The sequence below is a fragment of the Prunus persica genome, chromosome G3 (assembly GCF_000346465.2).
Source record: "Prunus persica cultivar Lovell chromosome G3, Prunus_persica_NCBIv2, whole genome shotgun sequence".
NCBI lineage: Eukaryota > Viridiplantae > Streptophyta > Magnoliopsida > Rosales > Rosaceae > Prunus > Prunus persica.
Window position 1 is genome coordinate 9,118,705 of NC_034011.1, and position 26,346 is coordinate 9,145,050.

The 26,346-nt window shown below is 38.7% G+C and overlaps 1 protein-coding gene and 2 long non-coding RNA genes across 3 annotated transcripts; 2 read left to right on the plus strand and 1 right to left on the minus strand.

Moving 5' to 3' along the window:
* LOC109947930 lies at positions 3,891-4,376 on the plus strand. The gene is made up of 3 exons (XR_002270718.1): positions 3,891-4,063; positions 4,169-4,255; positions 4,353-4,376. It is a non-coding gene; the product is annotated as an uncharacterized LOC109947930 (long non-coding RNA).
* LOC109947931 lies at positions 4,449-5,073 on the plus strand. The gene is made up of 3 exons (XR_002270719.1): positions 4,449-4,583; positions 4,747-4,970; positions 5,055-5,073. It is a non-coding gene; the product is annotated as an uncharacterized LOC109947931 (long non-coding RNA).
* LOC109947986 lies at positions 5,861-13,618 on the minus strand. The gene is made up of 3 exons (XM_020559871.1): positions 12,511-13,618; positions 11,510-12,400; positions 5,861-6,021 (listed from the first exon to the last, which is right to left on the minus strand). Exons 1-3 carry the CDS (start codon positions 13,616-13,618, stop codon positions 5,861-5,863), a joined length of 2,160 nt encoding a protein of 719 aa, XP_020415460.1.

Consider the following 26,346-nt stretch of genomic DNA (forward strand, 5'->3'; position numbering starts at 1 on the left):
TTCAGAGTGCTTTTTGCTAGGGTTTATGGGAATGTGATAACTGCTCATGAAGTTAAATGTGTTTTGATATTCGTTTTTGCTACTGCTTTTGCCTTTTGGTTTCTGGTTATTTGTAGCAGATTTCAGAGTGCTTTTTGCTGGTTTATGGGAATGTTATAACTGCTCATGAAGTTAAATGTGTTTTGATATTCGTTTTTGCTACTATTTTTGCCTTTTGGTTTCTGGTTATTTGTAGCAGATTTTGACCAGAAACTGCAGTGCAGTTTCTGGTTCCATAATTCAATTTCAGAGTGCTTTTTGCTGGTTTATGGGAATGTTATAACTGCTCATGAAGTTAAATGTGTTTTGATATTAGTTTTAGTACTTTGCCTTTTGGTTTCTGGTTCCATAATTCAATTTCAGAGTGCTTTTTGCTAGGATTTATAGGAATGTTATAACTGCTCATGAAGTTAAATGTGTTTTGATAATAGTTTTAGCTACTGTTCTTGCCTTTTGTTTTCTGGTTATTTGTAGCAGATTTTGACCAGAAACTGCAGTGCAGTTTCTGGTTCCATAATTCAATTTCAGAGTGCTTTTTGCTAGGGTTTATGGGAATGTTATAACTGCTCATGAATTTAAATGTGTTTTGATATTCGTTTTAGCTACTGTTCTTGCCTTTTGGTTTCTGGTTGTTTGTCTTCGATTTTGACCAGAAACTGCATTGCAGTTTCTGGTTCCATAACTCAATTTCAGAGTGCTTTTTGCTAGGATTTATGGGAATGTTATAACTGCTCATGAATTTAAATGTGTTTTGATATTCGTTTCAGTACTGTTTTTGCCTTTTGGTTTCTTTTCACATCAAATTTTGAGCAGCAGTTTCTGGTTGTTTGTTGCAGATTTTGACCACAAAAACTGCAGTGCATATCAAAAAATGGAACAAGAAATGTCACCACAAAAGAATGAAGCTGAAAACCAACCAAAGCGCAGAATCAAAATGATGGCTCAAAGGATCAAAACAAAGCCAAAGCCAAACTATGATCGGAAAGCAAAGCACCCGGACTATGTCCAATTTCGGTGCAATGCCTATGCTTTCAACAGCATCATTAGAGACATAAAGGACAAGCTCAATGAAAGGCAGAAGAAGCTTCTCAAGAAAACCCCTTTCTGGAACTTGATCGAGCTGTTTTACCGCCAGAGAATTGACATGAATAACATGAATAAGTCGGACATTGACTTAGCACAGCTGCTCAAGAAATTTGATCCGGATACAAAGTCCTTCAAATTTGGAACCAAATCATTCCAAATCACAAGCAATGCAGTGACTCAGATTCTAGGACTGCCAAATGAAGGCAAATCTGTCAAACTTGTCAATGATAGGTACACTGCTACCTTCAGAACAAGACACTTTGGAGAAAAGGGAAAACCTTCAAAAAACCAGGTAGAAGCAGAATTACAAAAGACAATGGCCTTGGCAAACCAACCGAAGAAAGAAAAGGCAAAGACAAAGCAAAAGAAAAAAACGAACAAAGGAAAAGAAAAGAAAGAAGCTGAAGAAGAAGAAGAAGAAGAAGTTGATTACGACAAGGAGGTGGTCAGCCTAATGTTGATTCTGCTGTGCATGACATTCCTTTTTGCCAACTCTTCATCTACTTTGCATTGGAAATTATTTGAGCACTGTGTGAATCTAGACACACTTTCAAGCTATTCGTGGGCAAGAGCTGTTTCAGCCTAAATGAATGAATCCTTGACCGCAAAAGCAAAGAAGGGAGGAGAAGCCTCTATAGGAGCTGTTTCGGGTTGCACTATCCTAATATTGGTAAGTAAACAGTGGCTTATGCAATGCATTTTGAGTTTTAGGCAATGCAGTTTCCATTTAGTGCAATGCAGTTTCCATTTACTGCAATGCAGAAATGGAAACTGCAACGCAGTTTCTGTTTTATCCTATGCAGTTTCCAACCTAATTTCTGATATATCTTGTTTTTGAACTGTGCAGTTTCTCTGTGTGAGAGGACAAACATCACACAACCAATCCTTGGCAAGGAGAAAGAAACTCCTGCCATTCTTAAATGGAGTCTTGTGGAACTCCACACAAGATTCAACCAAATAAAGGACTTGAATGACATCGAGGTGTGCAATTTATCGCATGTTCTGTTTTAATGTATCTTGAATGTGAATCCATGCTAAATCATTCTCATTGTACAGGGTATTTTTAAAACTCCTAAAAAGCGAAAAACTACCAGGGAAGAGGAAGACACTGTTGAGAAGGTAATTGAAATCTGTATACAGTGCATTGCAGTTTGTGTTTTCTATATTGCAGTTTGCATTTTATCCAATGCAGTTTCTGAATCATTCAATCTCATTGTACAGGGTATTTTGAAAACATATAAAAAGAGAAAAACTACCGGAGAAGAGGGAGACCCTCTTGACAAGGTATAAGAATCTCTAAACAGTGAATTATGCATTTCGGTTTTCGTTTCCTCCAATGCAATGCAGTTTCTAATTAGTTTCTGTTCAATATGCAGGAAAAAGAAAAAGAAGATGATGAGGGAAAACCTGATGATGCAATTCAAGACCTCTTGGTGAAGTCCATGACAGACCAAATCAACTACCGCCAACAACAAGATCCTAGCTTCGTTTGCCCGGAAAGATTACAACTGTGGAAGGATGAAAAAAATGAAGACAGTGAGAAGAAAATGAAGGAATTGTGGGATATATTTATCCAAGCAGAAAAGAGATCAAAGGAGCTGGAAGTGGAGTTGGCAACATACATAGAGAAATTAGATAATGAAGAATGTGTGACTACCACCATGACAGTGGAATCTACAGTTCAGCTTAATGAAATACAAAATCTGAAAAGGAGGATTGCAGAATTGGAAGGCAAGGAAACTGGTATTGACATGGAGAAGATTGCCAAGAAAAAGGAGATTCAAGGAAAGTATAAGGCAGAAATTGAAAGCTTGTTGTCAGACCCAACAATCTTTGAAATGGAGATGGATCTGCCTACAAAACAACCAACACAACCAGTTGAAGAGAAAGAAGAAGAAAAGAAAGAAGAAGAGAAGCAACAAGAAGAGAGAGAAGAAGAAAATAAAGAACAAGAGAAGCAACAAGAAGAAAGAGAAGAAGAGAAGAAGCAAGATGCTCCAACACCTGATGTTCCTTCAAGAGTACAAAAGGTGAAGAACAGAGAAAGAAAGAGGCTTCAAGCATCTTGCTATGTGTACGAAAAAAATAAGAAAACAAAAAAGGAGGCAAAAAAGGATGATGAAGAACTACCACAATTCAAGCTTATCTCTTCCGAGGAGGTATGCAATTACTGCAGTTCAAGCTGCTGCTTTTTTCTATTTTCTGCATTGCAGAAACAGAAACTGCAATGCAGTTTCCATTCCCTGCAATGCAGTGTGTTATCTGCTTTACAGAAACAGAAACTGCAATGCAGTTTCCATTTCCTGCAATGCAGTGTGTTATCTGCTTTATAGAAACAGAAACTGCAATGCAGTTTCCGTTTCCTGCAATGCAGTGTGTTATCTGCTTTACAGAAACAGAAACTGCAATGCAGTTTCCATTTCCTATAATGCAGTGTGTTATCTGCTTTACAGAAATGGAAACTGCATTGCAGTTTCTGTTTTATCGAATGAAGTTTCTAATTAGTTTCCTTTCAATCTGCAGTTAACACAAGAGGCATCTCAGCCCGATGCCACAAATCCAATTCCTGATCCCCCAAAAGGAACGAGCCTTCATGATTCAATACCTGTGGATCTGGAACAATCAAGTGATGAAGATGAAGGACAAAAAAAGCCAACAAAGAAAAAATTAGGATGGGGTCAGAAGAAGGTGTGGCAGAAAATTCCAAAGGCGGACAGGGAAAGAATTGAAAAACACTACTTAAGTACTCAACTTTGGTAACATCTCTATTCCAAAATAACAATTCTTTCATCTTTTAATTACAATTAAACTAAAACTAATCTTGTGAATTTCATGTATTCGAATCCGCAGTGATATCTTTTGGGCAGGACTCAATGATGAGAAAGTGACAAACCATGATCTCAAAGATATTGTATGGGACCTGGAACTGTCACAAAACGTAAGTATTTACCAATTCTATAACACACACTGCACTGTATTTTTTATTTGTGCTACCTATATTACCCATTTATAATTCCATTTTTCTCCAATCAATGTGAAACAGGTTATTGAGGCCTATATCCAAATAGAGGAGGATAAAATAGAGCCCATGCAGACAGAGAGTCCACAGTACATGTCCACATGGACTTGGGTAAGTATTATTTTGAAAATTCAAAATTGTTTAAACAGACAATGCACTGCAGTTTTCGAAAAATATATACTAACAAATTGCCATTCTGTGATATCAGGCTTACATGCAAAGCTTCCTAGAGCCATCTTGGCACATGTTCCTGTATGAACCCTTACTTGAAAAACTCGGGAAATGCAGTGTTCTTTTCTTCCCGATTATTTCACAAGAAGAGTTCCACTTCACACTTCTCACATTTCACAAAAATGAACGAAAGTGGAGACACTACAATCCACTTAGATCGTTGGGACGTAGAAAAGAAGAAAGGTGCATTGACATTGCTCGAAACTTTGTAAGTGGAATGAAACTGTCTTAATTTCTCAGCACAAACACAAACAGAAACTGCATTGCAGTTTCTGTATTATACATACTGCCTAATTTCAGACCAAAACTATAATATGCAATGCACTGATTACCATTTCTTTTTCTCTTTTTTTTTCTTCTTCTTTAAACAGGTTAATATTGTTGAAGGGTGGCTAGAATATATAAGACCTCAAGCACGAGTGTTCATAGAAACAAAAAAAAAACCAACACTTGTGAAGCAAAAGGAAGGGCCCCCGACACTTGTACAAAAAGATTTGACTCCAAATGAAGAACTCACTCTCAAATGGATTATGCAAAATCCATTGCAGTTTCCATTTGAGGATGACATGGAATGTGCTCAACAAAGTGCATCTTCGTAAGAATTGTGTCTACTCAACTATTCATTACAGTTTGAAATCATTCAAAAGCAAAAAAAACTAATCTCGTATTTCATTTGCAGATTGGATTGCGGCATGTTCATCATGTTCTATATGGATAAAATAGCACAAGGACAGCCCATTCCAAAAAGCGTGGACAAGAAATTCATGAATGAATATCGAGCACAATATGTCACAAAACTCCTACACCACAAAAACTGTGTAATTAATCGTCTCTAGTGATTTGCCTTTCGTTAACTCAAGACAATATGTATCTTAATTGTTGTGGATGTTTGTAAATATTTCTAGTTATGGTATATGAGAACATATTTCCTATACATATAAACTGTAATATAATCTTGGAACAGGATGCAACAAAACCAAAAGGAAACAAACAAACTGCACTGAATTTTCTGGTCAAAAATACTGCAACAAATTAAAACTGCAGTGCAGTTTATATAAATAAATAAAAATAAAAAATCAGCTCAAAAAATGTGAAAAGAACCCAAAAGCCAAAGCCATAATCAAAGTACTAAAACTTTGTTCAAAACACATTTAAGTAGGTCAGCATTGAAATGTAGTTTCTGCTCATAATCTGCAACAAAATCTGAAATAAACAGAAACTGCAATGCAGTTTCTGCAACAAAATTTGCTCAAAATCTGAAAACAAGCATTGAATGGCAGTCGAAAACGAATATCCACTCGTTAAACAATTGTATAATTTTCATTAACTTCAAAAAAGAATCACAATATCCAATTAGACGCTGTGTAGCCAATTACAAGCAACTAAAACTGCAATACAGTTTTTGCAAAAAGTGCAACGCAGAAACTGACTATACATTCGCTAAACCATATCTAAAATAAAAAATTGTCAAATGAGAAGGAGTGTTCATATAATAGCCTTGCAAGTCTTCCTATTGTGCCCAGCAACACTGCACCGACTGCATTTCAATGGCCTTTTAAATTCACCAAAAACTTTGATCCTCTTTGTTGGTGGTCTTCCGGCTGGCCTCTTTGTAATTGGCGAAAGCACAACTCCAGCTGCAGAACCTGTAACACCCCGACCCCAAATTTCCCCAAAATTTACCCTTATTTAATTATTTAATTATTTAAGGGTATTTTAGTCATATTTTTAACCGGAGAGAGTTTGGGACCGTGACTTATATTTTTGGATAGGTCGTACTGAGACGAGTTCATAGACACGTAGTAGGCTTGAATCGGAGTTGTAACGAGAGAGATATGCTCAAAAGAAATCCAGTGGCACAATCGTAAATATTTCAAAATGGGATTTTTTTATAAAAAACCTGGTTTTCTCTCTCTCTCTCTCTCTCTCTCTCTCTCTCTCTCTCTCTCTCTCTCTCTCTCTCTCTCTCTCTCTCTCTCTCTCTCTCCCCCGCGGGTCTCTCTCTCTCCTCTCCCTCGCGCGCGACAGCCGGCCACGTTTTGGCTGGCTGTGCTCTCCTCCGGCCACCAATGGCGACGGGACCGGTACCAAAATGACCGGGCCGTCATCCTCTTCCTACCCCAGCCAGCCCCCGCATCCAGCCGCCGCGGTTTCGCCGGAATTTGGAGAAGAAGCGGCGGATGTCGCCGGAACTTCAACGCCGTCGATCTCCCTCCTCCGGCCACCAATTCCGTCGACCCAGGTATGGATTTTGAACCTCTCAAGCTGCTCTAGCTGATGGTTGGGTAGGATTAGATCGATTCTTAGCGTAGATCACTCGATTTTCGAATTGAAAATCGGCCGAAACTTCGGCCGCCGTGATCGGCCATTTTCGGCCACTTTTTGGGGTAGGTCCAAGAACAAAAGTGGCTCCAAATAGGGTGTTATACCTAGGGTAGGAGTTTGGAGCCGAGATGTTGAGATTTTCCGGCGAAGCGTTATCGCTTTGGGCACCCACGCGCTGCCGGCGCGTGCGGCGGCGAGTGGGCACTGTAGAAAAAGTAGCGATGTGTTCCAATGAGATCCTTAGGTTGTCACGAGTGCGTAGGATTTCGCGGATCTCAATTCGGACGTCGTTTGACTATCGAACGGATAATCGCATATTATGCATTATCCGGGTTCGATAGGTTGGGACCGTCGGATGGTCCCAAATTTAATATATGTTAATCTAGGTATTTCTAGGATCGTGTAGGAATTCACGGATCGTGAATCGGAGTCCCGGATGTTCCGAATAATAATTTTAATTTTATATTTTATATTAACCGTCAGATCGTGCGATCGTGAGCAATCCGACCGTCCGATCTGAACCAAACTTGCAGGACAAGTGTCCTATACCTGGTAGAACCCATAGGGACTTCCGGATCGGAAATTGGAGGTCGTGGGTTTTGCAGGTCCGGTTGACCAGGGTTAGAGTAGTTTGACCCTTGGTTGACCGTGAGTCTCCCGGAGTAATCTCACCTTTCTAGGGGGGATTATCGGGTGCTAGATGATTGTGGAGGGTTACACAATATTAAAATTAATTTATATAACTATAATTATATATGGTTGTACAAGGGTACAACAGAGTCTAGAATGTCAGTTTGGAGTGCTATACGCACTACTTTAGGTACCTCCCCAGATTTTGGATTCACTGCAAGCACCACCAAGTGAAAGTTAGGTCCCGCGTGGCGTAGGTTATCCGGCGTTGGGACAGACCCCATACGTGGCGTTGGTTGTACCGACGTATGGGGAGATTTACAATATGATGTTCAGGTCTCACGTGGCGTAGGTTATCCGGCGTTGAGACAGGCCCCGTACGTGGCGTTGGTTGTACCGGCGTACGGGGAGATTATGTGATATGATGTTGAGGTCCCGCATGGCGTAGGTTATCCGGCGTTGGGACAGGCCCCATACGTGGCGTTGGTTGTACCGGCGTATGGGGAGAATATGTGAAATGCAGAGAAAGGAAATAAGGTATCACCGATGTGTGGAATTGGGTTTTAGGGAAGAACTACGTGTGGCTTGATCCCTCAAGAAGGGTACGTAGGCAGTCTAAGGTTATTAGGTGCAGCCGCAGACTAAATATTAGTCATGATTTGTATTTGAATGGTTTGGTAGTTGGATAGGAATTATCGAAAGGCCGAAGGCCATTTGTGTGAATTGCATGAAATTATATTGTGCATGCTGCCAGTTGGGAATATTAAATGCGTTTTTATGCAGGTTGAAATTTTGGGAAATGTCCAATTTATAGGGGAGACTCTGCCGAAATTTCGGCAGGAAGTCTCGGTTTTTAGTAAGTGGGCCTGGCATCGGGGTGATGTCAGGAATTCCAAAGGGTTCGTCTCGGGTTTTGAGAAAATTCGGGGCGGTTCCTTAAAGTTGGTATCAGAGCTCTAGGTTCAATTCCCTGTGGACCCTGCACTTTATGTGCATCCTTAAATTGTGGGGATCAAAATGGGTTCCATCTCAGAATGGTACATTTGCGACGTTGAGGACGTCACAAAAGTCAAATTATTTCACAAAGGAAAGGTACATAGGCCGCCGAAGCATGAGTAGAGCTGGAGCTTTACCACAGACAGTTGTTGTTTCGGGAGGATATGGAGTTGATCAACCTGCTTCTAGGGATCCTCCATTGCCTGAACATGTTGCTAATTTTCGATTGTGTGCCTAGAGCACCGAGTCGAAGATCCTAAGAGCATAACCTCTCTCTGGGACGAGTAACTCCCCGACATTGGATCAAGGGATCCAGGGTCTGAAGGGTGGCGTTGGTATAATCGAAATCACAAGTGTCTCTTACAGAAAGAGGCTCGTGTGTGGTGGGAATACTATGGTCAAGTCTAAGGACGAGACCCAGATGGATGGAGAGAGTACCTTGGGGTCTCATCTCACGTGAGCACGTTTGAGTAGAGATCTTTCATCGGAATCAGAAATGGATCATGGTCGAGAGAGATCGACGATGATTACAATTCGGTAAAAATGATCCTTTCTGACATTTCTCTCAAAGAATCAGGTTGGCAGATTAAAGGGAGAAGTAGTGGAGTTGGGTGGAACCGTACTTCATTCGTGTGGGCTTGAATGCCGCGATTGACAGGAGTGGAACATTAGGGTTCTTCCTCCTTGCTCTCTCACGTGAGCTCGCCATAGTTAGAGAAGGAGACTTCTCTTTCTCTGCTTGCTTAGCTAGAGCTTTTGGCTTGGTTGCCAACGCGGTTGTGGAGAAAGAACTTGGGAACCCGAGTGGTAGATGCAGGCCCCATGCTCACAACCCTTCGAGTGACAAGGTAGGAAATTTCGGGGACGAAATTTTTATAAGGGGGGTAGTCTGTAACACCCCGACCCCAAATTTCCCCAAAATTTACCCTTATTTAATTATTTAATTATTTAAGGGTATTTTAGTCATATTTTTAACCGGAGAGAGTTTGGGACCGTGACTTTTATTTTTGGATAGGTCGTACTGAGACGAGTTCATAGACACGTAGTGGGCTCGAATCGGAGTTGTAACGAGAGAGATATGGTCAAAAGAAATCCAGTGGCACAATCGTAAATATTTCAAAATGGGATTTTTTTAAAAAAAACCTGGTTTTCTCTCTCTCTCTCTCTCTCCCCCGCGGGTCTCTCTCTCTCCTCTCCCTCGCGCGCGACAGCCGGCCACGTTTTGGCCGGCTGTGCTCTCCTCCGGCCACCAATGGCGACGGGACCGGTACCAAAATGACCAGGCAGTCGTCCTCTTCCTACCCCAGCCAGCCCCCGCCTCTAGCCGCCGCGGTTTCGCCGGAATTTGGAGAAGAAGCGGCGGATGTCGCCGGAACTTCAACGCCGTCGATCTCCCTCCTCCGGCCACCAATTCCGTCGACCCAGGTATGGATTTTGAACCTCTCAAGCTGCTCTAGCTGATGGTTGGGTAGGATTAGATCGATTCTTAGCATAGATCACTCGATTTTCGAATTGAAAATCGGCCGAAACTTCGGCCGCCGTGATCGGCCATTTCCGGCCACTTTTTGGGGTAGGTCCAAGAACAAAAGTGGCTCCAAATAGGGTGTTATACCTAGGGTAGGAGTTTGGAGCCGAGATGTTGAGATTTTCCGGCCAAGCGTTATCGCTTTGGGCACCCACACGCTGCCGGCGCTTGCGGCGGCGCGTGGGCACTGTAGAAAAAGTAGCGATGTGTTCCAATGAGATCCTTAGGTTGTCACGAGTGCGTAGGATTTTGCGGATCTCAATTCGGACGTCGTTTGACTATCGAACGGATAATCGCATATTATGCGTTATCCGGGTTCGATAGGTTGGGACCGTCGGATGGTCCCAAATTTAATATATGTTAATCTAGGTATTTCTAGGATCGTGTAGGAATTCACGGATCGTGAATCGGAGCCCCGGATGTTCCGAATAATAATTTTAAATTTATATTTTATATTAACCGTCAGATCGTGCGATCGTGAGCAATCCGACCGTCCGATCTGAACCAAACTTGCAGGACAAGTGTCCTATACCTGGTAGAACCCATAGGGACTTCCGGATCGGAAATTGGAGGTCGTGGGTTTTGCAGGTCCGGTTGACCAGGGTTAGAGTAGTTTGACCCTTGGTTGACCGTGAGTCTCCCGGAGTAATCTCACCTTTCTAGGGGGGATTATCGGGTGCTAGATGATTGTGGAGGGTTACACAATATTAAAATTAATTTATATAACTATAATTATATATGGTTGTACAAGGGTACAACAGAGTCTAGAATGTCAGTTTGGAGTGCTATACGCACTACTTTAGGTACCTCCCCAGATTTTGGATTCACTGCAAGCACCACCAAGTGAAAGTTAGGTCCCGCGTGGCGTAGGTTATCCGGCGTTGGGACAGACCCCATACGTGGCGTTGGTTGTACCGGCGTATGGGGAGATTTGCAATATGATGTTCAGGTCTCACGTGGCGTAGGTTATCCGGCGTTGAGACAGGCCCCGTACGTGGCGTTGGTTGTACCGGCGTACGGGGAGATTATGTGATATGATGTTGAGGTCCCGCGTGGCGTAGGTTATCCGGCGTTGGGACAGGCCCCATACGTGGCGTTGGTTGTACCGGCGTATGGGGAGTTATGTGATATGATAGTATGGCATGGTCGCACGTGGCGTAGGTTATCCGGCGTGTTGACAGGCCCCATACGTGGCGTTGGTTGTACCGGCGTATGGGGAGAATATGTGAAATGCAGAGAAAGGAAATAAGGTATCACCGATGTGTGGAATTGGGTTTTAGGGAAGAACTACGTGTGGCTTGATCCCTCAAGAAGGGTACGTAGGCAGCCTAAGGTTATTAGGTGCAGCCGCAGACTAAATATTAGTCATGATTTGTATTTGAATGGTTTGGTAGTTGGATAGGAATTATCGAAAGGCCGAAGGCCATTTGTGTGAATTGCATGAAATTATATTGTGTATGCTGCCAGTTGGGAATATTAAATGCGTTTTTATGCAGGTTGAAATTTTGGGAAATGTCCAATTTATAGGGGAGACTCTGCCGAAATTTCGGCAGGAAGTCTCGGTTTTTAGTAAGTGGGCCTGGCATCGGGGTGATATCAAGAATTCCAAAGGGTTCGTCTCGAGTTTTGAGAAAATTCGGGGCGGGTCCTTAAAGAACCATTGCTGCCCAATCCTTTCTCAATATCTGGAATAGGAAAAATAGGACTCTCATAGGCTTTTCGAAAGAAGTCGGTTTTGTAGTAACACTCCACGTAATCATAAACTGAATCTCTCTTTCCTAGGATTGCAGCCACCGCATGTGTGCAAGGAAAACCGTCAATTTGCCAAAGACGGCAAGAACAAGTCCTTTGCTCGAGATCAACCATCACAGAATAATCAGCAAATACTTCAAAAATAGTGCAATTAGAACGACGAACTGCCCAAGTCCTACCGGCCTCCGCATTTTCACAGAGTCTAGTCTCCATCTCCGGACACAAAACTGTTGTCCACTTCTCCGCTTCAATTCGTCGTTGAGAATTCAATACCATCAATTTCTGTCGAATCCCTTCTATCAAAGGTAGCACCGGCAAATCTCGAAACACACCAACCCAATTATTAAAGGACTCCGCTAAACTGTTTGCCATCTCCCCATAACGCATTCCTTTGAAAAATGCGTTGGCATAGTGATCTCTAGACAAATCAGTTATAAATGTCTTCACTTTCGAACTCCCAACAATCACCAACTCCTCCATTGCTACCTTAAACTCTTCCTCCGTAACAGCATATGCGCATCTACTAAATAAATTTATAACACGGTCTTGGAGCAGTTTCCCATAACCTGACTTCGGGTACTTTGATATCAAATTCTGTTTGAGGTGATAATAACAGTAAGAATGAGGCCATCCGGGAAACACAAACCCCATTGCATTTAACAAACCTTGATTGCGGTCCGAGAAAAAGGTCACCACTCTCCCCATCGGTAGCAATATAGAAGCCAAATGTTGAAGAAACCAAGTCCAATTCTCCGCTGTCTCAGAATCAACAACTCCAAAAGCTAGAGGATAAAACCCTGCAAAACAAAACCAAAAGCACAAGTATAAGCAAAAAAGGGAAACTGCAATGCAGTTTCTGCTAAAATTGCAACAAATGAAAATCTGCAATACATTACAGTAACCATACCTTGATTTCCATTCTTTCCCGAAGCACAGAGAAGCTGCCCCTTGTACTTGCTCTTCAAAAACGTAGCATCAATGAACAACAAGGGTATGCAATATTGAAATCCAGCAATGCAACCGCCAAAAGACACAAAAAACCGTCGAAAGCGATTAATTCCAGCTTCACAATCAAGAGTGCAGAGAGAACCAGTGTTAGTTTCCTTTACGGCGTCCGCATACCACACTAACTCGTTGAAGGACTTCGACTCATCACCGTGAACGTCCAATTTAGCTAACTCTTTGCCAAACCATGCGTGGTAGTACGAAATGTCTATACCATAATAATCTTTGAACTCGTGTATAATCTCAACTGGCTTCAGCTCTGGTTTTGCACGAATTCTGTCCACAATGAGGGAGGACACCACACGAGACCTCATCATCTTACTCTTTGATTCCCGTATCCGACCCGCACATGTATGAACATTATTTAACGTCCGAATTACAAAACTGCCAGTAGCTTCACAACGAGAAGCATAAACACGCCAGCTGCAACCCTCCAATTTCTTATTCGAACAAACAGTAACCACCCGCTTCTTGTCATTGCCGGCATATAAAAAATTAAATCCTACTTCAAGAGCGTACTTGCACAATTTCAACCGGAACTCCTCTGCACCACCGTCAAACTTCTGCCCCACATGATGTATGTATGTCTCCCACTCATTCGACAACAAAGGCTTAGCACTTGCTCTCTTCGACCTGCCCAAAAACTTGTTTCTGTCTTCGACAGTACTAGAACACGACGACTCGCCCTTTTCACATGCTATCAACTCCTTATTTACACAAAAATCACCACTATATTCACTGCTCCCGCATAAATCCTTCACTAAAATATCAACAGTCTTCTCATTTGATATCAACAAAAATGTCCTCATCAAGTCCAAATCGCTATCCGTTTCTAGAAAACAACTCGGATAACTGGGCACCGAATACCGTAATGTGAAACAACCCAACTGCAAACCCCTAAACCTCAGACACAAAGTCTTCAAAATATCAACCATGGATGACTCTGATGAAACTGAAAACATGATGGTTTCCGACTTATATGTGCACTTGGCAATGACACACCCCTCCATTAGCCTTGAAAATGCAAACAAAACAACAAACAAAAACAGAAAACAATTAAAATCACTAAATAATGTACATGAGCAGTTGTAACATTCCAATAGAAATCCAAATATTAGTATGAAATCGAATTATGAAACAAGAAACTGCACTGCAGTTTATAGTCAAAAACTGAAATAACAGAAACAACATTGCACTTTATGTGATAACATACCCTTAAATTTGAATAGAAACCAAAAGAAAACCATGTTCAAAGTACTAAAACTTAGATAAAAACACATTTAACTCCATGAGCAGTTGTAACATTGCCTTTATGAAACCAAAAACTGCAATGCAGTTTCTGCCAACACTCCAACAAACAGATGCAGTTTATAACAGAGGAGGCAAAACAAATCGAATAGAAACCAAAAGGAAACCACGTTAAAAGTACTAAAACTAATATCAAAACACATTTAACTCCATGAGCAGTTGTAACATTGCCTTTATGAAACCAGAAACTGCAATGCAGTTTCTGCCAACACTCCAACAAACAGATGCAGTTTATAACAAAGGAGGCAAAACAAATCGAATAGAAACCAAAAGGAAACCACGTTAAAAGTACTAAAACTAATATCAAAACACATTTAACTCCATGAGCAGTTGTAACATTGTCTTTATGAAACCAGAAACTGCAATGCAGTTTCGGCCAACACTCCAACAAACAGATGCAGTTTATAACAGAGGAGGCAAAACAAATGGAGCCGCAAAACTGAGCCACAAGATCACTCCACAAAATCGAGCCACAAAACTGAGCTCGAAAAACCCAAAACTGATAGATTCGGCATGATAATCGAACGAAAGATTATCCAATTAGAAGGAAACAAACAAACTGCACTGAATGTTGGAACAGGATGCGGCATGATAATCGAACGAAAAAGATTCGGCATGATAATCGAACAAAAAAACTGACAGATTCGGCATGAAAATCGAACGAAAAAGGAAGAAATAAAAGGAAAACCAACCAGAAAATTGAGCTCCAACGGCGAGAATGAAAACGAAAACGAACGAAATCTGCTTGCCAAACGAACGAAATCTGCCTGCCAAACGAACGAGGATGAAAACGAAACAGAGAAGAACAAAGCGCTGCTGCCAAACAAACGAGGACGAAAACGAAACAGAGAAGAACAGGCTCGCGCCTTGTTTAAACATTCAGGGGCAAAAGCGTCATTTACTTTGTAGGTTTACAAATGGGCCAGGCTTTTTAAGAAGAAGGGTAGAATTGTCTTATCAGTTGTTATTTTTTACCTGGCCCAACGAATCTGGGCCTCTCTTTGGGCTAATCCAAAATAGTAGTTTTTTCCTAGGTATTAAAACTAAAACCAAAATATCCAATATCTTACAAACTAATTAATAAAGTTAATTATGTCTAAAACCTAATTTTTCTAAATAAAAAAAAACTGATTCTTTTTGTATGCACCTGATCAAACTATTCTCTTTTTTTTTTTTTTTTTTTTTTCAGCGTCGACTGTGGACTGTGGGATCACTGTGATGTACTATATCTCAACTATCTCGAAGTGTCAGAACATGGCACGTTGTTTTACAAAGAACACAATGAAGGAATATCATGCAAAAGTCATCAACAAATTTCTTCATGATGGAAAAAGTTGGAAAGATGAATGATATTTTGCAGATGAACAAGATTATGAGTTATGATGTCATGGCATTAAAACTCCCCGGGGGTTATGACATGCATGTGTGTTGGCATTTGTTACATTTATGGAATGCGATATTATGTTGGACAAAAATGTTTTTACGTTTTGTTTTAGTTTATGATTCAGAAGCTTTCTAACCAAGCATTGTAAGAATTAGAGGTTTTTTTTTTTTTTTTTGGATGAACGGTGTATCTACTAGCATGTCATTTTCCAGATGCAAATCATGTTGTTGAGGCACCAATGTTTCTTCAGACTAATTAGTCAATCCAATTTTACTTTTTGCACCTGCTTGGAATTTGCTAATATTGTACCTGTTGCAGGGGTCTTACCAAAGGTGTAGTAAAAAAAAGGGGGTTTACACTATTTGGAATCCATTTTTAATGGTGTACCTGGTGGATGTCATTTGTTTTGTCTGTAAACTATTGTCAACCATAGGCGATAAAGGAGGAAGTTATCCTTCTTTTTGGAGTAGACGTTTTAAGTAGAGCAGGGTATTTACCATACATTACCCTTCAGATAACCGATTGGCAAGACGTCAATTTCTTATTAGTATGAATCAAACTGATTCGGACACAATTATATCCAATCACACGGTTCTAATTAATAATCAAGCAACATAACATAATTTAATTGAAACCAATTGTTGTTTTTTAATGAATGAAAAACATATTCTTTCATAAATGTATTTTCTCACTGTCATTTGTCTTCATCGTAGTTTATCATAGAAGGTACTGGAATACTTATTTGAATGACATGTTGGTTTCTTTCCATCATATATAATTAATTGTCTTTTTGCCACTGTCAGTTTGACCAAAACCAGGTACACTATGAAGCATGGGAGAGACCTAAAAATGGGCAGGGTACCTGCAAAAAATTCCTTGGATGACAATGATTATTAAAACCAAACTCACACAGTGTGCAAGATGTCAAAATAATTTAATGATTAGAAAACCTGTAGGTATATAAGCTGTCTGTAGGTACATAATCAGTATTTACCTACATGGTGGGCTGATGTTGATTTTCTGTACTGGCAGATAGGTCACAACTAACAATCAATATACAAAAGTATAAAACTTAAAAATTGATTCTAAAAAAAACAGGATCATGTCCAACAGAACCTGTTATCAGGTTATCAAAAAAAGCAAAAATCAAACCAGGTTTAGAAACAGCAAAAATCAAACCCACCTATTTTCGTGTAGGTAAACTAATACCCAGATACCCAGGTTTGCTCTGGTTTTGCTCTAGTTTGTATGCTGTAGGTCCGTAACCAGGTTTTAAAAAACCAAAAATCAAACCAATCTTTTTCGTTTAGGTAAACTAATACCCAGATACCCAATTTTGCTCTGGTTTTGCTCTGGTTAGGACTAACAATGAAAGGGGCTCCATGTACATAGAAGAGAAAGACGTTTTTTACCTGCAATTTGACGGCAGACCACTCATGCTTGCTAGTCCGTGTCGAATGCTCCGGAATTTTCAAATGGAATTTCAATACCTGGAATTTCTTGAACTACAACAGAAGAAACCCCTCAATCCAATTTCCACTTTTAGGAACCCTAATCAGAACACCAATCTCCAAACTAAAACCATAATCAAAACGTATGACTAAGAAAATTAACCCCATAATCAAAATGGATAATTAATTGCAGACACAAATTCTGGAGAGAATCACTACAATAAATAAGGGGACCAAAACTTCAAACACCAGCCTCTTACACGCTCAATTGTAAATAGGGGTATTTTGGGAACTTAAAAATCATAATAAATCAGATATATAGCTTAATAAGGTAATTTAATGAGTTGAATTCTAGTCATGGGTTTTGGTTATAGAAACAAAAAGTAAAGGTTGTAGGTAAGTCAAATTGAATTTAAAAGGGATAAGACAAATTTGCTATAATTTTTAATGTGTACGTTTATTGATTCCTGATGCCATGCAACTATATTCATAAAGACTTAAGGGCATGTTTACGTATCAGTAATGGGTATGGGAGGAAAGGGAATGATTTCCATTCCTGACTTCCCCTGCGTTTACTTGCAATCAGGAATGAAAAAATAAGTGGGCCCCACCTCAAAATCCGTAATCACATTCCCTCAAAACTAGGTATCAGATCGACTAGGGGGGACTAGTCGATACGATTCCCATTCCTGCTTTCTCTTATTAACTTCCAAAAATACCCTTACCACTTTACTATAATTCCAAAATAACTCAAACCCTAAAAAAAATAAAAATACACGCTAGAAGGAGTTCAAACAACTCAAACCCTTAACGTTACAACACATGTGACTTCTTTTGTGAATTTTATCTCACTTGATCAAAGATTTCTTAGCCAGGTTAGCTTGTCTAGCTTTTGGTTCAGAATAAATTGCTGATAATTTTCTTTGATAACGGATTCCCTCTTACTGATTAATTCAAAACCCCTTTTCCTATAGCTTTTGGTTTTGGGTGAATTTTATATATGTGATGTGGTGAAAATGTGTAGGGCATTTTAGTAATCAAATTAATTTGGATTCTGATTCATGAAAATTAGTAAACAATAACAATGGGAATCAACCCCATTCCTTTACTAATTTCGTATGTTTAGTAAACAGCTTAATGGGAATGATTCTTCCCATACCGATTCAGTAGTTCCCCGATTCCTAAATTATCTGATTCCTTACTTTCTCCATTACTGATACGTAAACATGCCCAAGACTTTTTTGGACTTTAAGGCGTCGTTTGGTACACAGGCTTGGCTTGGACTGGCTTGGACTAAATTTAGTACCATGTTTGTTTCATTTAATTCTAATCTTAGATGGGATTGCTAATACCGGGCCCACCAAAAACACCTCCTTAGGAGGGGACTACTAATCCCATGTAGAAAGGGAGGATTAGCTAGTCCTATGTTTACCAATGTATGAGATGCATATATTATATTGTAATACTAATAACATATATTACTATTATTATTATTATTACATACACATATACTATAATGTACATATATACATGTATATACACATATACAAGTATATATATACATATATATACATATATAATATATATAAATACATATAGATATATACACATATATTATTATTATAATATACTCATATACACATACATATTAATATTATAATAATAGCATACATGTATACATGTATATATGTAATATATAGGGAGACTTTGGAAAAGCCCAAAGGAGAGAGAAAAATTTTAAAAGAAGCCAAAATGGACAAAATTACCCTTATTTATTTTTTGATTTCCTAAGGAATCCTTTACATTTGCATGTCTTTTGTTTGAAAGTTGAGAGGTTTTTCTGTCTTTTTTGAAAAAGCTTTGGCTTTTTCCAAAAGTGAAAGTTTTTTTATGAGTAAAACCTAAATTTACTTAATATATATTATATTATATATTAATGTACATATATACACGTATATACATGTATATATATAAACACATATATACATATATAATATATAAATACATATAGATATATACACGTATATTATTATTATAATATACCCATATACACATGCATATTAATATTATAATAATAGCATACAAGTATATTTGTAATATATATTATTATAATACATATATATAAGTATATATACATATATGTGTATATATTATACCCATGTATGTATTATAATATACATATACACACGTATATAGACATATACATTATACATTTATATTATATGTATATATATATATTATAATATACATATATACACGTATATACATGTATATTATTATTATAACATACCCATATATATTATCTATTATAATATACATATGTATATGTATATGTATTATACCCATGTATATATTATAATATATAGATACACCTATATACACATATATTATATACATGTATATACGTATATATATGTATATTATAATATATAATATATATATACATATATTATATATAGATATGTATTTTATAATATATATATATAATATATATGTATATATACATACATATATAATATACATATATACACACATATACATGTATATTATTATTATTATTATTATTATTATTATTATAACATACCCATATATATATTATATATTATAATATACATACATATATATAAATATATGTATATGTATTATACCCATGTATATTATAATATACATATATACACCTATATACACTTATATATATGTATGTACGTTTATATTATTTAAAATATATAATATTATTATAATATACTTATATACATGTATATACATATATATTATATATATTATAAAATACATATATACATATATATATATATATTTTTGAAAAAATAAAAAAATTATAGTCCTAGTCCAAGCATACACCAAACGCAGGATAAGTGTTATCCAACTTAGACCAAGCCAAGTCAAGCCAAGCCAGTCCCTAAGCATAGTCCATGCCAAGACAGTCCTGTGTACCAAACGAAGGCTAGTATATATTGGTCAAGTAACAATATATGTTTGATTTTTATTGTTATCCCCAAAACCTTTCTTGGAGTAGTTCCGGTCTTGCTCCCAAGTCACCTAATATATATTGTCTATGTATTACACTTTAGTGATACCACAGGTGAGGGTGCATGTTGAGAGTAACAGTCATTATAATACACTGCTTTGAAAATTTGATTGTTTTCCACATTTGACTTTTCATTCGCGGCTGACTTTAATTTGTCTTTGAGCATCATTTGTATCCCCATCCAATTGTACAAGAGCATTATTTAATTTCAAAGATTCGGCAGCTCATGTTTTTTACTAGGTTCCCACTTTAAAAGTCAGCAATTTCAACTAGGCCATATATAACTAGTACTTTTAGAAACTTCCTAAATGTGTATTTATAGTGTGTGTGTTCTGGACAGAAGACGGAACAAATTAACCACTTTGAGTTTCTGAAAGCAATAATGCTAGGGACACCAAAGTTGTGCACCGAATTTGGATCCCAAATGACTTCACATGACACATCATTACTTTGGTGTCCCCCTTAGGTTTTTTGTGTTTTCACAAAATCTCTTGAGGTATTGAAAATTTCACTAACCCCACAGATGTTTCAAATTGTTTTCACAAAACCCCTCCCATTGATTTTCCACCTAAAAATTGTTGATGCTATCACACAAAAATCTCCAAATGACAATGTCAACTTAAAATGTTAGATTGTGCATACACCGAGGTCTAATCGTTGAGGTTAATTTTGTTATTTAAATTTGAAAAAAAAAATAAAAATTTCATGAAATCATCAATTTTTTCGACGGGAAATTAAAGAAAGGGATTTTGTGAAAATAATTTGAAATTTCAAGGGGTTTTTAGTGTAAGTTCTAAAACTTGAAGGGGTTTTATGAAAAGATTAAAAACCTCAAAAGGTGCCAATGTAAATAACTATATATAAAAGCCATGTATTTCTGTCTGTTCAAGTCGCAAAGTCTCATTCACAATTCTTTACCATCTTCCTGCAATCAACAAATGGACCAAGGACAATAAGAAAACCAAAATAACAAATCGATGGATGCATCAGTGGCTCGAGGCTATGAGTTCTTGTAGAGAAACCTAGAGAGGATGCACACGTTCCCTTTATTTCACAATTCATTTCCCGACCTTTATATCAACTTTTTGATAAATTGATTCTCAACTATACTTAAAATGTATATGCCACAATCTGATAAATAACTATCTATACTCAATCCGTTCAAAACTCAAACGATATCTAATTTAAAATTCGAGCACATTTACGTGCTCGTTACAACTAGGGGACCACACTGGGACACAATGCCCCTCTGCCACAGTACCCACGCGCCGCCACACGCGCCGACATCGCGTGGGTGTCCAAAGCGATACCGTTCGCCAAAAAACTTCAAAATTAAGGGCAATCCTTCCGGTCATAGATACTACTCGACAAGTGGAGCATTTTTTTCAACTACAGAAACTTCTAATTAGGACTGCAAGTGGCCGAAATTTCAATCCAAAAATCGGCCAAACTTATGGTTATAAATTGAACCACCTAAGCTAGAAATTGATCAATTCCTATCCAACCATCGGCTAGAGCATGAAAAATGGGTAAGAAAGCATACCTCACTCGACTGAATTGGTGGTCGAAGGAGGGAGATCAAAGCCGGAAAGTTTCAAACCAAAACCAGCCTTTCCGGTTGCTAGAATGACAGTTGGCGGCAGGGGTGGGCTGGGTTGCGACGGCGGGACCTGGCCGGTTGTTTTGGGTCCAGTCTCGTGGCTTGCAGTGTAGCGTGGGGCTGTTATGGCGATTGGAGGCGTCGGCTGGAAAAACCAAAGGGGAGGGGGAGGTCGCGACATAGGAGAGGGAGAGGGAGAGGGAGAGAGAGAGAGAGAGAGAGAGAAGAGAGAGGGAGCTTTAAAAATCAGACTTTTCAAAATTACAGTTTTGCCCCTCATCGTATTTTGATCATATTTTCTTCAATACTACTCGGATTTGAGTCCACCACATGTCTACGGACTCATTTCGACGTGTTCTACGCAACGGCAATGGTACAAGCAGAATCTCCAAATTCCTCCCTAATCAAAAAGTCAACTTTTATACTAATAAAATATTCCAGGGGCAAAATAGTCTGTTATTTGAATAAATTAATAATTAAAAATTTATTTAGGACCATGTTGTTACAATCTATCCCCCTTATAAAAATTTCATCCTCGAAATTTCATGCTTGTCACTCGAAGAGATAAGGGTACTGAGCCCGTATTTACTACTCGGGTTCCCAAGTATCTTCCTCCACAACTTGATATGACGAGAACTTAACTTCCTACGTTTCCTGAACCCCCGCATGATGAAACTTCAATCCGAGGTTCACTCAACTTCAAAACATTTCAAAAACTGGCCTTTTAAACATGAATATCACCAAAATGCAAACTTAATTGCCGGAACTCTAGTACCTTTCCCAACATTGTTCGCTATTAAGAACTCTAGTCCCTTGATCAAGTCCTGATGAAACCAGAACTGGCACTTGCTAAACTTGGCATACAGTTGCCTCATCCTCAATGTCTTCAGCGCAATTTCTAAGTGCTTCATATGCACCTTTTGACTTTTAGAATATACTAGGATGTCGTCTATGAACACCATCATAAAGCGATCCAAGTAACATCGGAACACTCTGTCCATAAGATCCATAAACGTAGCTGGCACATTAGTCAACCCGAATGGCCATATCTTGTCCAGAAACCGGTCTTAGGCACATCCTCCTCTCTGATTCGTAACTAATGATAACCTCATCTCAAGTCAATCTTAGAGAATACCTTGGCACCCCTCAACTGATCAAACATATCATCTATACAAGGCAAAGGATATCTGTTCTGCACAGTGACCTTGTTCAACTGCATGTAATCAATACATAATCTCATAGTGCCATCCTTCTTCTTTACAAACAAAACTGGAGCGCCTCCAAGGTGAAAAAATGGGTAGAATGAAACCCTTATCCAGCAGCTCTTGTAACTGTGTCTTCAATTTCCTCAATTCAGCTGGTGCCATTCTATACGGTGCTCGAGTGATCGGATTTATTCCTGGAACAAGCTCAATAGTAAACTTGATCTCCAAGTGAGGAGGTAACCCAGGAAGATCCTCAGGAAACACATCTAGAAATTCCCTTGCCACTGGAATATCCTCCAACCTCAATCAATTATCCTAGGTATTAATAATATGAGCTAAGTATCCTGAACACCCCTTTATGAGCAACCGTCTTGCCGTCATGGTTGAATTGAGGCAAGATGGAAGAACTCTACGCTCACTATAAAAGGTGACCTCAGCTTGTCTAGGACTACGGAATATGACCTCCTTTCGAAAATAGTCCACTGAGGCACGATGCTTGGCCAACCAATCCATGCCCAGAATAACATCCAAGTCTACCATATCCAGAGGAATCAAATCTGCCTCCAGAAATACAGCCCCCCACTAACACCAATCTGTCTCTATACACTGTACCTATCATAAAGACATCTCCTATAGGTACAGAGATCGTCAGCTCATTCTGTAGAGCTGAGAGTCTCACACCTATAATCACATCTGGTGACGCATGTGCCTCCTGCTGAGACTGTTATATACTCTGCCTGTAGCTTTGGAACATCCACCACGTCCCCTCTGTTGGTTGCCACCTCTGCTAGCTACACTAGTTTGGACCCTACCACTGAGCACCACTCTATACATCAGTCCCCTGGGTCAGCCCAGCAATAATCTCTCTGCCCTGGAGGAGCATCGGGCACTCCCTCTGAAAATGTCTAGACTGTCCACAATGATAGCACCCAATGGCGCCCTGTTGACAAAGCCCAGAATGGTATTTGCCACACATAGCGCACCGGGGGCGACTCCTCCTGCTAGCGATTGGCTGTAGCTGCCTCCCAGCACCTCTAGCTGTACCACCTCTAAAGCGGTTCCCAGAACTACCACTCTGGTTAGAGCCTCCGCTGGAACTGACTCCAGCTCGAAAACACCAAATTTGGAACCTCTTGCGTTAAAAAAAAATAGGGGCTAAGCAACAAAGGGGGAGGTCGCAACAGGGGAGAGAGAGAGAGTTTTAAAAATCTGACTTTTTAAAATTACGATTTTGCCCCTCATCGTATTTTGATCGTATTTTCTTCAATACTACTCGGATTTAAGTCCACCACATGTCTACGGACTCATTTCGACGTGCTCTACGCAAAGGTACAAAAGGAATCTCCAAATTCCTCCCCTATTCAAAAAGTCAACTTTTATACTAATAAAATATTTCAGGGGGGAAATAGTCTTTTATTTGAATAAATTAATAATTAAAAATTTATTTAAGACAGGGTTGGTACACAAGTTGCATTTTGGTCCCTCAACTAAATTATTCATTCAAATAATCTACCAACTCTTTATTAATCATCGTATTGGTCCTACCGTTATATTTTTTGTTAAATTTAGTCATGTGGGCAGCACATGCTACATTTGTGGAGGTAAATAAGACTTTTGACACTCAAATCCCAACCCCCACCCCCTAGCCACATCCACGTCAACAGCCCCCAGACCTGAACCCAGCACCCTATCTAGCCGAACCCATTTTGTCCCTGTCTCTTCCTTTCTCTCCTCTTTTTCTCTCTGTCCCTCTCATCCTTTCTCTCCCCTCCGCCTTCAGTTTCCTAAATAAAGAATTTTCAGTCATCATCTCCATCAAAACTATAGCTAGGAAAACACCATGGCTAGCCGACGCGACAAAATCTTGAAATCGTCAGTCTACAACGGCTTCTCGCCGGGAAAGAGAGAGATGGAGGGAGAGGAGGAGGGAGGGGAAAAGAGGGTTGGGTGCAGGGAGGACAAGATGGGCATTGGGCGATGGTTGTGGGAGATTATTTGAAGAATCTATGTAGTCATTAGATTGGGGTGGAGAAATTATTTGGAGGAGCTGTTGGAGTGAGATCAGAAGGAACACATTAAGCCCCGTTTACCTAATTTTTTTTTTTTTCAATTTTTTTAAAAAATATATAGATAGGCCTCCTTTTACACTGTTCTTCATTTCCACATAGCTTCAATGGATCTGTACCCAAAAATGATATAATATGATGAAAATCGAATCACAGTTTCAATCTTCAAACGTCCCAAATAAATTATTGGTTTTAATGAACAATATCATGAGGTCCAAATGCGTCCTAAGGTCCAAAAAATTTATTGGTTTCAATGAACAATATCATGGGAGAGGGAGAGAGGTTTTTTTTATTCTTTTAATTTTTAGTTTTAAATTATTTAGTATTTTATTTAATTGGGCTGTTTTATCCCTAGATTTGACACCAACATTGACAGAATGTGGGCTCGTTTGGTACACCGTATTAGACTCTAAATCAGAGTAAATAGTCCATGTCAGGGGTTTGGTGTCAACTTGTATTATTTAATTATCTGACTATTTTATACGGGTTGGGCTTTTAATACTCTCCTTACCTGACTAATTAATACAACCCACACGCCCCGATTTAGATAATACACGCTTAATTATACGGCTAGGGAAAAAGAACACGCGCTCTACGAGAAAAATCAGATGCTCTTTTCATCTTCTTCTCCCTAGAGTTCTTCTCTACAGGTTATTCTCTTCACTCTTCTCTAGGTATCCATCTCTCACTCTTCTCTCTTTTTCATGCTCTCTCTCTCTCTCTCTCTCTCTCTCTCTCTCTCTCTCTCTCTCTCTCCCTTTTATGAGATACTACAATTATGATAATGGGTTATATGAAAAAAAAAAAATCTTGGTAAAAACAATTGAAAACAAATCTTGTCATATGAATCTTACCAAAAAAAAAAATTTCATGTCATTTGAATTTCATGTTATCCGAAACAGCACCAAACACAATATAACTTAGTCATACTATTTATCCAGAATAGCACATCACCTTATAATATTATGAAATTAGTCAGTATAGTCAAACGGTGGGACCAATGCGCCGATTAATAAAGAGTTGATGGACTATTTGAACGAATAATTTAATTAAATGACCAAAATACAACTCGGGTATAAATTTGAGGACCATTTAAATAAATAACCCTTTTTTTTATTTTCATCAAAAGCTTGACTTTGAACATGAGCAAACCAAGTTTAAACTGGCTACTATTTCAATCCACAAAGCTTGGCCATTTATGGTCCCCAGACTATTGAAGCGAACTGATCATTTATGGTCCACTAATAATGCAACAATTAGTTAGTAGAAATCTAAATATTGCTACTCAAATAAAAATATGTTTATGGATATTTTGATTATGTGCATATATATATTATTAATTAACTCAAGATAATGTACATAATATCATGAAAATCATATTAATACGGGGTAAGTAAGTGCAGAAAATAGAGAACAAAAAAACTCTAATGCACAATGTCTGAACATCATGTTTTTTTTTAGTACAAGTGATAGTCTACATTATAGGGAAGAGGAATTTCTCACACTCACAAAACTATGATGTCGTGGAGATTCGAACATGAGACCTCTCTTTTGCAAGTCAAGGACCCTATTGGCTTTTTGGTACCTTATGCCATGCAACCAGATTTTAACCAAAATAAAAAAGAAATACATGATTAATCTGTTGACGTGAGTCTCCTAATTAATCAAGGAGATTTAC